The sequence below is a fragment of the Athene noctua genome, chromosome 3 (assembly GCF_965140245.1).
Source record: "Athene noctua chromosome 3, bAthNoc1.hap1.1, whole genome shotgun sequence".
Classification (NCBI taxonomy): Eukaryota; Metazoa; Chordata; class Aves; order Strigiformes; family Strigidae; genus Athene; species Athene noctua.
Genome location: NC_134039.1, coordinates 5263305 through 5277607, shown reverse-complemented (window position 1 = coordinate 5277607; position 14303 = coordinate 5263305). Strand labels below are relative to the sequence as shown.

At 34.4% G+C, this 14303-nt stretch overlaps 1 protein-coding gene across 7 annotated transcripts in view; it reads right to left on the bottom strand.

Annotated features, from left to right (window-relative positions):
• CCDC91 (coiled-coil domain containing 91) overlaps window positions 1-14303 on the bottom strand; it is a 150511-nt gene that overhangs the window by 36905 nt on the left and 99303 nt on the right. For all 7 annotated transcript variants that reach the window (XM_074901206.1, XM_074901211.1, XM_074901204.1 and 4 more), the window contains 3 exons: window positions 12950-13042; window positions 12707-12775; window positions 10766-10942 (listed from right to left, as the gene is read on the bottom strand). In XM_074901206.1, the coding sequence (XP_074757307.1) occupies window positions 10766-10942; window positions 12707-12775; window positions 12950-13042 (339 nt within the window). The remainder of the gene's footprint in view (window positions 1-10765; window positions 10943-12706; window positions 12776-12949; window positions 13043-14303) is intronic.

Genomic DNA, 14303 nt, shown 5'->3' with positions numbered 1-14303 from the left:
TGTGATTTGAATGTCTGTTTCTCAACAGAGTTTAAACATTATCCTGCTCATTAAATTCAGGAGAAAAGAAAAAGTACATGAAAACACAGAGCTTTCTTCCCAGGCTTGTCTTAAAAACCAGACACTACAACCACTAACACCACTACTGAACTGGTTGGTTTAGTTTGCACTGTCCCTTACTCACAGCTCTGTGCAACAATGACAGACCAGTCAAGACTATCCAAAGACAGATTTGCTGTGGTATCAACAAACCAGGAAGAAAACTCTTTTATCCTTTCCATCCGGTTTTCAGAACGCTTCCAAGAGCAAACAGACAACACCCAGTCCGCCAGATAAAGCAGTCACGTATTTTTTCCCTTCAAATTAATCAGTCATACGCATTTTTCCTCTGTGAAAAAAATCTTCACTCCTTCTTCTATATGACATTTCACGAAGTGCTCTCCTCTAAGTTCTCAAAGTTACCATCTGTCTTCGCTCTATTTCTGTGTCATTACAGTAAATTATCAACTGATATGAAGATTATTTAAATTCTGATATTACTTATGACTAATGTTTAATAAAATTTTAGCTGCATGTACATGCTGTCAGCATATGTGCTTACTTTTCCTTCATCTCCTCCTTTGCTCTTTTTTTAATTTAGATTTTGGTTTCAAAAGTAAAAATTGGCCTTTATTTCATTTTTAGCTTAAAAATGTACAGCATTATTTGAGGCTTTAATGTTATTTTAATAGATTCAAGAAAATGGGAAAGCCCCGTTTCACGTAAGAAGCCGAAGAAGAGCTCCACAAATTGTACTTGGGGTGGAACTCTTTTCCACACACCCACCCCACCCTTTTCTTTAAAAAAAAAATAAATATCTGAGGCTGGAGTACTACATTATAGTCACAAAATTAGCTTCTTTACAGCTAACACCAGTTTGGAAGATTAGAATACCTAATAAAACATAAAATAAAGTTATTTGAGTACTCAACTGACAGTTCATATTCAACCATATGTTAGGAATCACAACCACGTAATCACAATGTATATATATGCAGGAAGACAAAAAGAAAAAAGTGCACTGTGTATACCAGAGAACTTAGTATTTATTAAAAAAAAAAAAAAAAAAAGCCATATGATGGTTTGCAATTTTATAGGAAAATTCTTTTGTTTCCACAGAAGGATCAGGTGGCAGTACTAAATTTTATCTAGGAAATGCAACCACAGACTGCAATGTTAGTGGTTTTTCAGAAAATAGTAACCCTCAAATTATAATGTCTGTGGTTATAAACTACTACAAACTACTTCTGAAGTCAGACATGGTTAAAGTCTGTATGCAGTGGACAACTACTTTTCCAGACGTTGCAAGAATATTAAAAATAAACTGATTTAATGGCAGGGATATCTTTCCACTCAGTGCTACGAAGTTGTGTGCTTCCTCACACACTCAAGATTACACAGCATTTTCTTCTAATGAAAAATGCTTTTCTATGTCCTTACGGAACCACCATGGTCTCCATTAACACCGGACACACCAATGTTTCTGCAAGAAGGTGGAAGAACAAGAAGAAAGTGAAACTGAAAATAATGGTTGGATATCCTCCTGAGAGGAATGTCAGCAAACACTCCCACTGAAAATTGAACAATATGGTAAAGGCAATAGAAATTGGAGAGGATCCCCTTTTAAGGGTAAGTTCTTCTCCAGCACATTACATGATACTCTATTATCAATAGACAATTTGTGCAGGAATCATGATAGTGAGAAAAAACCCAAACAACTTCTTGTATGAATCCACAAGGTACTGAACATGAACAGCAATGTTATGATAGTCCAAGCCTATTGCTAACGAAAAATATCTTTTCCTCTTCCAAAGGTTAACACTTACCCACTCAATCAAAATCCTACAAAGTCTAACAAAGGTATTCCTGGAATTGCAATACCAAATATGCCATTTCGCTGGGAACTTCAGAAACACAGAGTAAATGAAGTATTTAAAATCCTGCCTCCCCCATAGGATTCTGTAACCTATGTATAAGATGAAACAAATAACAAATGGACAAAGAAAGACTGATAAACGGATATGATTTTGTATTCCCTTAACTGGCAATTCACTCAGTGCTCTGTATATCACAGATGAAAAGAGTTCTGAAGATTCATTTAAGGAAATGAAATTATTATATCACGTGGAAATCCTCCCAAGTACAAAAAAACATCATAAAAGAAGGGAAAGCAATGCCAATACCATCAACGTTTTCTATGTAAAAGTTTATCTCCTAGTAACAAATACTATAAATAGAGTGAATATTGATGAGAAAGAGACAAAAGCAAACTCTGAAGCAAAGACAAAAAGCAGTTTATAGTCTATTTAACAAAGAAAGGGTGATGAAAAGCCCAAAGTAAGATGCTAGAAAGTGATCATTATGGCAATATTCTGAAAACACAAACTATCATTTTTAGGACAGAAAAAAAAGATGCATTAATAAAAATAAAGGAAAAATAGGATCTTGGATGAAGATTGTACCTATTTTGTTAGATATGATATTTCATCTCTTACAGATATGATGCCTAAACGATCAGTAACATGTAAACAACTATAGAATCATTCAGGTTGGAAAAGACCCTTGGGATCATCGAGTCCAACCATATATTTACAATTAGTTCTGAAACAAAACCATGATACAGTCCAGAGTAACAAGCAACATGGTCGGTGTTGAAGGTACCAGAAAATATTTGAAGAGTGGGAAAGAAGAAAGGCAAGATTAAGAGACCTATTGAACTTCAAGTCAAAGTGATGCATTCATAAAGTGGTATCAAAGAGATTTACCAGTGGTTTTAGAGTAGACAGAAAAAGCTCTCCAAGTGGGCACTGAGGAAAAAGTGAGTTAGGCTTCAATATGAGCCAAGTGACAAACTTGCACAGAAAGTATGAAGCAAGTATCTAAATCTAGGGAGGCAATGCTTCCTGATCCTGGTAAAGAAGTACAATATCATGGAGTACCACAAAAAAACCTACTGCCAAGCAACTACCCAGTGGCATCTTGCCTCTCCACAACACAGGGTTTTCCAAACTAGCCTTGCCAAAATTACCAGATCACCTGTTGCATCACACAGACCCAAGATGTAAGGTCTCCAAGTTACAGGAGGCACAAACCACTGGAAAACAGCTGTAACTTATAAACAGTATGATGAATTCGTAATAAAGTTGTAGGGAATTTCATAATAGCATGTAGCACATCACTTAAAGTGGTATATGAAACAGATTTTTGCACCATCATCGTGGGAATAGCAGTTGAATGCATGTTTACACATAAGCAGTTTAGGAGAAAGTGTATGTATGAGAGAGGTGAACAGGCAGGACAGAAAGAGATTACAGGAGAGCGAAGGAGAAAAGTTCTCCAAGGACAACCCTGAAAACTTACTGCGTACAACAAAGGAAGAAAAAGACAGGTAAGCAGATTCACAGTATGAAATTCATTCATAGATTCGAAAATCAGGAAAGAGACACACACGCACTGGCACTCAGTGTTCTCTATTTTTTTAAGGTAAGGAAACTCTGGAACCAAGAAACAAAATCCCATAGTTTTGACACCTAAAAAAGATATGTCAGGGAATCTTTCTGCAAAAGTCTCAGTGGACAATAAAAAAAAAAATATTTTCTTTTTTCCTCATACTAACTTCCAAAATATTCATTATACATCTACTGATTTGATGCATGAAAAAAAAAAAAAGGGTTTTTTTACAGATTATAAGGCTAAGAAAGTGCCATTCTACAGCCAATAAATCTGACTGAAACCTAGAGTGGCAAATAACTTTTCAGACAAATTTTTCTATTTATTAATTCTTCTAACCGTCTCAAATACAGGGCAACGAGGAAAAATATTTAGACAAATAACAACTTTCAACCAAAATTTAACAGTTAAGCCACAGTAAAAAAGAAACAAAAGCCAGTTCTTTAAGCACAGAGTCAACACCTACGTTTTCTGGTTTCACCTACATATCTTTTGTTCACTTATATATGGCTGGGTGCGGAAATCCTGAAGACATTCAATACAAAATTGATCCAGGCTTGCCAAAACTATCAACAGAAGGACTCCCTCAAGCAGATAAGCATGAATACCAGAAGAGTTTTAATACTGTAGTAGGTAAGTAGCCATTCGTTTTTTTTTAGGATGAAGCACTGTGTGTTCTAGACATTTTGCTTTTACCTTCTAAGAAACAGAAGGTAATATACAGGTATTCGTAAATTCAAGGAGAAACGTTAAACACACTTTAAAGCGCATACAGTACAAAAGAATCAACTTTTTTTTTTTTTTTTCAACTATTTAGATGTTTGCCAGTAAAATTATATTAATACGTTCCAAGATCATAAATTACAAATTTATTGTTCTGCAAAGAACGCCACCACATGAACCCTCAGGAGTGTGAACATGCTCAGTTGTCTTGAATGCTTAGAGATTTACTCAGCAAAGACTGTTGGGAAGTTCACATTTTTTTCCATAAGCCTTTTAGTTAACTTTTCTTGCAAAAATATTTTTTCTTTGTATATCTCAGTATATCTCAGTTGTGGCTTGGCTGAATGAAACACTGCAGCCTCAGTTTTCCTGAAATACTTTCCCATTGGTAAGATCATTTTGCCTTAGTGCTTTTGCTCATGTCCAAGAGGAAGCAGAGTTTATGTTAGTTCTTTTAATAAATTAAAGGCTTTTTTTTTTCTAATTATTCGCAGCCTTCAGAACATTTGAGTCTCTAATGTATCTGCTGTGTGGATGATAGCAATGATGAACTCGACCTCTTTTTCCCTTGAGAATTAGGGTAAACTACATGACATTATACAGAGTATTTTAAATTTAAGCCTTGAGGAAATGACAAAGGTGACTTTTTGCTTGGAGTGCTTTAGGAAAGTTATTAATTTCATGCTATGACATGGACCTAAATTTCCAGGGCTCACCCTGCAGCTGTCCACTTTCATTTTACTTTCCTTGAATTTTTTTTAAAAAAATATAATTATGGTGTATAAATTCTTTTTAGCTTCTTTTGCTACTTGTCTACCCCTCTTGATTTCACCACATTTATGTAATTGAGTATTTAGCTTTGTAAAATGGTAACAACTACCATGCAGAGTTTTCTCTGATAGCATTATATCTATGGTAGCTACTGCTATAGCTACTCTGCACCACCCACTAATTACAAATACAATATATCATCCTTCTATTTTATCCAAAGTTTTTTGGATCTCATCATCCTATATCCGCAAAGAATTTTTGGATTTTTTTCCAAATTTGGACTTTTCTTTTTTTCAAAGAGAAGAAACAAGCAGGAAGATGACAACGGAGAGCACCGACCACTGTTTTTTTCACTGAAGTTTATAATTGTACCCCAGGAGCTTCACTGCAATTTTGAATTCTGGGGGAAAAGCTTCTCTTTCAGCCATATTACCTGTTATAGCTTCTCCTTATCTAGAGGGCAATCATTTCTTTACTCAAGTAAGTGTTCTAGAAAAAACTTTCTAGGGGAAGAATTTCACCAAGCATTCCTTTCAACACTGACAACTACCAGATATATTAAACTCTCCCTGAAGGGAAGTCGCCACTGTAAAAAAATCCCACACAATGTATCAAACGGAGAGAAAAAAATACTGGAGACATGCCAGGCTACATCTAGCCTGATGAATATATGCGTTCCTCATCTATAATGACTTTCCAATGTGTTGTAAAACCATCATGAGGTTACTGTGAAAATCAACATTATCTTTAATCAAAAGACTGCTCATTTCTTTCAAGAAGGAGAGTTTATATCCCTGATTTAAAATGCAAGTGCATCCTCCTCAAAACTAAGAATCCTCCTCTGAATTAAAAAATAAACAAACCAAACCAAAGCCCATCTCTTTAAAAAAGCACTAAGCAGCCGGATAGCACATGTATAAAATCTGAAGATGCTGCCAGTCTCAACAAAAAGGAAAATCTTTTGGATGTCTAATACCTTACAGCCTCTTGAGACAGCGCTCTAGAAAACAATTTCCTTGGTGACGTAATCTCATTTATCCCTTCAGAGTTATAAGGCTTCAAAGAATAATACATTCAACTTAGTTAAAAATCCCATGTCTCAAAGTAAACACGCCAAGTCACTGGACAGTCAAAGCTTTCATGAAAGGAAATGCAATATCTGTGTTATTTTAATCCTTTAATTTCTTTAAAAAAAGGAGAAGGGGGTATATCAAGGTTGTTCCATCAAGCCAAAATGTTTAATTCTGCATGTCTTGGTTCCGACTTTCACTCTAAGTTTCACTTTACTCTGCTATTCTATATTTGGTAACAATATATTTTGATATTAATCCTGAGTTATTTATTAAACTGTCCCCAAGTCCCCAGAGTTTTCTCTGGCAATATTAAATTAATGAAATCCGATATGGAAGTGGCACCTCCTTATCTGCAGACTCAAAATTTATGTGGCTGAGAACAATTTTTTAGGACAAAGTTTTGTCAGGCATGAATATCCAACAAGAAGAAGCAATATGCATAAATATTCCAGATTTGCATCCGCTCTGGTTCTCCTTGCTGGCCACTCTGCAACTAAAAAAAAGTTTAAAAAAATAACTGTATCATCCCTGCACAGCAAACACTCATCTTTTCTTCTTTTAAACAGATTATTTAGAAGGTGAAGGGAAACATCACCACCTGATTCAGCAGAACTGTGATTTGCAAAACTTTGCTGTTCTTATGCTAAAATTGCCCGATCAAAGAAACATTAACTAGCATGCTTTAAGGTTTTTTCTGTTTGCTTTCTCATTTATAACCAAGTTCTACAAGGTTCTTCTAGTGCATGTGTTTACAAACTGGTGAAAAAATATAATATTTTATAAAGAAAATTAGTGGATAGTAAATTCCTCCTTTAAAACAAAGAATCAAAACTCCTGAACGTATTTTCTGGTCTAGAAGGCAAAGGAGAAGTCAACAAATTCATACCATTATAACACAGAACTTTGTTTTCCCTAATTTTCAGCATTTAAATGTTTTGCAGATACACAGTGGTGCTGCAGTTTTTACAATACGTCTTTCCCCTCTAGTTTATCCAACTCTTGCCCCATGCACACGATAGCGTCCTTTTCCCTAACGTTTCATTTAGTTTTACTTTTCAGTGTTTTACATTGATGTGCATCTTCTCTGCTCTTAATTTCCATCCATTTGGCAGAAATTCTTTTTCTTAAGGCCAGGGTTGTAGGTTCTTGGTTATGATTCTCAGTGTCTGCTGACACTGTAGCCTAGCTTCTACTACCAGAATCACAATTCTCTTCAGGTCCTCTTTAGGTGTTAAATTCGGGGTCGCAATTTCTTCTGGTTTGTTTTTATTCAACTCTGACACAGACCAAAATATATTTAAACCACGTAGATTTTAAACTATCTCAAAGACGACTGTAAAATATTGAATGTCTTCAAATTTTCCCATTAATTATTCCTAGAGTTACTTATGGGTGCCATGACTGTAAACCATTCTGCCTCACCTATTTGCAGAAGACTACATTGACCCTTTTTGATCTTTCAAATTTTCAGACTTAAAGTATTAGTGAAGGAAAATTCCTTCTCTTTAATACTAAAATTCTTTGCTTTAGTTCAAATCAGTAAAGCAAACCTCTTCAAATTAATTTACAGTAGAATGAAATTAATTTTTAATCTAGGTTTCTATGACAATTACTAGTGTGATACAAGAATAAAAAAGAAAAAGAGAAGCAAATACAAAAATATCTTTTTCTTCCTCTCACACAGATAATAAACGCTGATAAAATGAAGACAAACTAAGAGAAGACAGATTTTGTTAAAAACAAGACAGGCTTCTCTTTTTGAGTATTAAGTTCCAAAATAATGCATTAGTCAGAAAGTTCTCTTTCTTGAAATAACAGTACTGCTCTTAAAGCTCTTTTTATATGTCTGATACCAAACGATTATTTTACATATTCACTTATATTCAACTACACTTAGTTGTTTCATTACTTGGTACTCAACATAATAATAGTATCGGGTGACAATTTTGAAGCAGGAAACATAAAGAATTATACAGCACAGCATAAAGAATTAAATGAGGCAAGTGTTACATGGCCACAATTTTACATTTCATTGTCTAAAAATGTTAGACTGTATGTTTTACTTTTGGCCATTACAGAGCTGACTTGACAGATTATGTTGTCTAAACAATATTGAAAGAAAGTCAATAGGGTAGTTATAGCTCTTGAAAGAGAAATCTTACAGTAAGAAAACATGAATAAGAAATAAGGGAGCGGAAGGCTATATCCTGAAAAATTAATGTCCGCACACAAACTGCCTGTAGTCCCAAGTGTTTTTCATTGCTAAACCAAAGCCACATCTGACACCGTACATCAGCTATCAGCTGGCACATTAGCTCTGCAGGACTTCTGTTGTGAGAGAATTTTACTAGTTGTTGTATGTCTGTAATAGCAATGCCCTAAAGGAGGCAGGCAAGTTCTTGGCAGAGGTAACAAGTGACAATTTCTGCAAGAAACAAATTTCTACCTGAAAGTTCATCCTCCCCAAAGAATTTGTAGTCGTTAATCCAAGAATAAAGAATGTAACTTTAAATATGCTATACATTTAGGTGAATTTTGGAAATCTCATGAAAAAAAATCTGCATTTTCCTTGACTGAAGTTAGATTAAGTATTTGAAAAATCAACCTAACTCAAAGGACAAATTATAACTGGATAAGATCAATTATGCCTGTTACTATCAAAGTTCTCAGAGGTATTAATTTTTTAAAATGATGGAATTAACTAATGCCACACGGCTACAGCAAGAGCAAGATATTTACAGGAGAATTAATTACAATATAAATATATATATTAATAAAAAATATAAAAAATATATAAAATACACTGAGATGTCAATGCTGTTCATTGTCACAAGCACACCACCAGATATTCCAACACTATCAACTAGTGGATCAACTAGCAGCTTGAGCTGAAAAACCTGAATTTCTGCCTCAGAAAAGCACTGACATCTCAGTATATTTAAGACTTTCTCTGTAAGAATACATCCATTAATATTGAACTTTTAATGTTATCCTGTCTTGCGACAACATCATCAGCAATACCACCACCAAAAAACCCCTCTGGCAGTACACTCCACAAGGAAGGTAAACCTACTCCGAGTCACTATGTCAGCTTAATCCACCACTCTCCCACCCCGGGGACATTTTACACGCTCCCCAAATCCATAAATACAGAACCCTGGCCAACCTCATGCATCCAGCTACCAGACTCCTTCACCAAAAATCCTCAGGATTCATCAAAACTCTCCACAAATTTCATTACCACAGTCATCCTCCTATTAATCTCTTCATGTTCCACAAGCTGTAAAATTGATGTCTTTTTCTTTATTTCTCTCCCTTCTATTAATAGATTCTCTACACCCCTGGTAGCAATTCTAATCCAGAACAGCCTAAATGATTTGTACCTAACTAAACCCTGGGCAATTGTTCTCAGCTTGAATTTCACTTTGAAGTCGGCTGCTTATCTATTTGTTGTAAAGGAAAGTTTGGGTGCCTGGAGGCTTATTGCTATAGTAAAATTACAGTTTTGAAAACTGTCATCTTGCCACTTGAAACTTTTACATGCAAAAGAAGTAAACAAGCTATATAATACAAAGTAAAATCATTCTGCATTAGAAATATAAGCAACACAGCGAATAATAATAGCTTAGCTATTATTATTTTATTAAATAAAATAATTAAACTATTAACCCTAAATTTTTGTGTAGTTGATTTTGTATGAGGTTAATCATTCTGTTTATCACCGGAAAAGGAAATGAGGTCTGTTTCCAAAGTGGTGATTTTTAAACTTCTATGATTTTACTCCCATTTTTTTACTGTGATTTTTAAACTTCTGTGATTTTACTTCTGCTATTTTACCCCTATTTTACTTTAAATTCTAAAGGTCTTTTTTTGTTGTTGTTGCTATTCAGGATATAAAAACACACAGTAATATCAAATTCCAACACCTGAATGAAACATATCTTGTTTGAAATTCTTCAGATTACAACACTCAAGTATGCCCACCAAGAAATCAATGAATTCACAGGCTGTCCCCCAAATATTTCTAGCATCAGAGACTACAAAATTCAACTTTTGGAAGAGTAATTTAACTGCTACTAGAACATGTTTAATTTGTAATTCCTTCAACTGCTAAAAGCAATGAGGGAATGTCCCTCTCGGTTTGTGTTAAGTGACATACAATTATCCTTACAGAAGCACTTCTCTAAAAAGTAACTCTAGAAACATTTCTGGTTCATCACTGGTTTAGGTTTCCAATTTTATAACTCTTTATTTTGTACCTATTCTAATTTTTGTCTTCGAAAAATATCTTTTTACTAAGAGAGATAATGGAATTCCAGCAGAATAAGGAACAAATGTAACATCTTTTCCATAGGTATGAAAAAGTCTTATGAACTGTCTACCACATGCCTGCCACAATCTGAGCTAATCATCTCAGGCTCCTTTTGAAGTCAGTGGACAAAAACAGGCACTTGCAGGGCATGACTCATCTCATTTCAATATATATACCTGAAAAGCTTGCAGAAATTTTGTTCTGTATGTGCCAGCTTCTCACCATATACAGTCTAAATGAAGATAAATTAAGAAGACTGCTGTGCACTGCAAATATCAACTAGGTGTACTGATGAATGATAGATATCATAAGAAAATCTACCACAACGTTTGGAAGACATTCAAAATTAAAAGTAAAATACACAAAGCAGGTCCACGGCAGAGTAATATATACTAACTTGATTATGCTTTCTTTGCTCTTGCATGGCTTCCCAAACAGCCTGGGCAATTTTCTCTTTATGTCTGTCACGTTCCGCCTCCCACATTTTTCTTTCTTCTGCATGTATCTTCTCCATATTTCTCCTCTCCTCCTCTACTGCTTTCAGAACAGCCTCCTGCACAACTTCTTTTTCAGCCTTTGAAACAAATCGAGCACAAATTAATGACCAAAATATCCAGCATGGGTGCCTAACTCATATATATTACTTCTTCTAATGAGATCTTTGAGCTGACATGATATGGAAAGTGAAAATATTCACTTCTGAACTACAAACTTAAATTTATCTTAAGGTGTTACCAAGCAGGTATTACCATTGGACAATGATTCTGTAGCTACAGAAAGAAAAAGGAAGTAATAAACCAGGATGTTGAGTTCCCACCTACTGAAAACAAAATATATCATAACTAGTTTGCTTAATGTCAACACAAAAAACATGCAGCGGAAACCACGTAAGAGTAGGTACATCACGGGCATCCCTACACTGCTTGATATTCCCATATATGAGGTATTTCTGCTCGTATCTAAAGTCCAAAAACAGTCTGAGAGATTTCTGTGGCAAAGTAGTCAATATATACTTAAAACAAATGTGTCTTCCCTCCCAAAGCTCCCTACCTATGCATTCTGCAAGAGGTATTGGTTCTTTTTTTTTTTTTTTTTTTTTTAAATATTTATATTCAACCATTACATGAAATCATCAGAAAACACACACTGAATTTGAAGTAACAGGGACAGCTCTACACATGCTGAGCCACACAAATATATTTATCAGCAAGTCAATCATTGTGTAGTATCGACAAATAAATAATAGCAGGTTGAAGTTCAAAATAAACAAACATGGGCTGACAAAACACACCCACACCCCCCTGAATTTTATTAAGGTTACAGGTCATTCCAATACCCTTTGGCGGTGATTATGGAACTGGTCAAGTAAAGTTAAAGGGCAAAAAATACTGGGTTCCTCAAATACCTGCACTCATAAAGCAGTTTCTTGTCGTTCACTGGGACTTGTTTTTATTTAGACATTCATAAAATATAATAAAAATGTAAGTTAAAAATAATGCCCTATTAAATTAACATATTTTATTATAAACACATTTTCCCCTAGATATCAACCATGTAACATACGTTTCTTGTGTTACCGAATGTCACTCAGAGGTGCTCAGCTAGTGTGCATATACTCCATAGGAAGATATGCCGGAACTGATAACTTAGCCTAACCAGCTGTGCTAGGTAACATACATCACTAGTTTTCCCAGATCATTACATGCAACCAAAGTTTTGTACTGGATTCTACCTCAGTGTTAGAAATAAAAGATAGCATAACATTTATAAAATTACTGCCCTAACCCCAATGCACTTAATAATGAAATAGAAGAAATAATATTTTAAAAAGTGAATACTCACTTTCAGCCAAAACCCACTTAATATAATTCAAAAAGGTGTTAAAATGTCCACATTTTTATACAATTTATAAAAAAAGTTCTGTCCTCATTGAAAATGATCATATTTAACAGAAGTTAAATAAGACACCATGCTAATTGTCTTATTAAGATGACATCAGCTGACCCTTCTACCTAGCTTTTCAAATCAAGACGTACTGATGTTGTTAACTGAAAGACCACAGGGCCAGATATTTAGGTAACACTAACAACTGAACTGCAATATTGTGACTTACTGTTATAACCTAATTCAGAGGCTATCTTAGATAGAAGTTATCTGTATTAAGGCATAGGATATAGCAAATGTGTTCATCATTCCTCTAACTAGCTTCTTTTAAACACAGATGAGAACACAGAGTTTGACAAATTTAGTTATGACATAAGAATGAGTTGATGAACGTGGCATTTGTAACGACACATGCAGCATCCGCATTGCATGTCTACTGCTTCACAAGAAATACCTTTGCAGCAGCTGCCACAGCCTCTTTACTTCTTTGTCTTTCTTCATCCAAACACTTGTCGAGCACTTCCTGTAAATGTTATGAAAAATTAAACTGTAATATACCACAAAGGAGTGGCTAAAAATAATTTCAAACAAACAAAGTGCTCTTCATGTCAATAATTGTGATAGGATCATTCCTAAGGAACTCCATGGTGCAGATAAGATCACTTTTTTTTTTTTTTTTTGTAAATAAAAGCATTACCTTGTGTTTTTGTGACTGCTGCATCAAAGCTTCTTCTATCTTTTCTGACAACACTTCCTTCTCTGCTTCCAAAATGTCAAGAAGTCGCTGATGCTATTGGGAGAAATGATATTATTGTAACCACAGTCTGTTAATAAAACAGACAAAATGAATTAATTCAAGACACTTCAAGTTTGTCAGTTGCTTACAAAATGATTTAAAATATAGATTCAGTTCAATGACATACAGAGCACTTCTTTAACTGATTTAATGTATGAAAAATTACAATAATAAGAAATGTTTAGCTTATTGATTATCTAATACTTCCTCTCAGTCTGAAGGGTATTATGAAAGAAGTTGAAAAAAAAAATCACTATATAAAAACACTTATAAAATCATAAAGATGGTCTAAGTGACACCACACTTTAAACAGTTCATTTAAATAGCTGCAAAATTTAAAATATGCTTGTACTACTTCCCAGTTATATGAATAGAGGGCAGAAGGCAGATGTAATTTTTGCAACCGTCTGTGGTACCATGAACTTTGAAAGCCAGGAAATGAGAGCAAAAAGAATGCTGCTTTCTTATAATTTTCTTGCAATCAGAATAATTTTTTCAGGGGGAAAATGAACACTGAAGTGACCAGGTAATCTATATGTAGATGTATAATCCGTCACTGTTCTCGACCACAACCCATTCATCTGTTTTTCACTAAACCAAGTAAAGCATTTGAAAGATGTGGGGTTTGTCTGTAGGAGTTAAGCTGTTTTCCAAAACTAAAAATTATTACTGGAAATTATTTATGTTGGGTATTTGTCATGAGATAATTGCTAGCAAGTCAGTACACATTTTTATAGGTTATTTAAGAGACGATGTATTATAACCTTATAGTATCAATACATAATAATATTTTACAAGATCACCATAATGAAAGTGTAAAAGCAGAGTTTTACTTAAATAAAAGTGTACATAACAAACATAAAATTTTCTACGCAAACAGTTATGCAGGCAAATAGCCCTTTCACCAGCACTTCTAAGAAACAGGCATTTCTGTTTCATGAATTTTATTATGTTTTAATTATAAGTGTCTCTAATGGCAGCTAGAAACACATTACCAAACTGCAATACTATGTTCTGAAAAATATTTTTTCATTTGAAGAATAGAATAGAAAACTTTTAGACTGCTTTATAAAATAAAACACCTATCTGCCCTTCCAGGATAAACATGTAAAGAGGCATTTCCTTGTGAATTTACTTAAAATAGGTCTGAATGGAGCAGACATATTCTAATGGAAAACACCTGTGGAAGGAGTGGTGAAATTCACATCATGGTTATACTTAATGATGTGTAACTAACTTTTCTTGTGGACTCAGT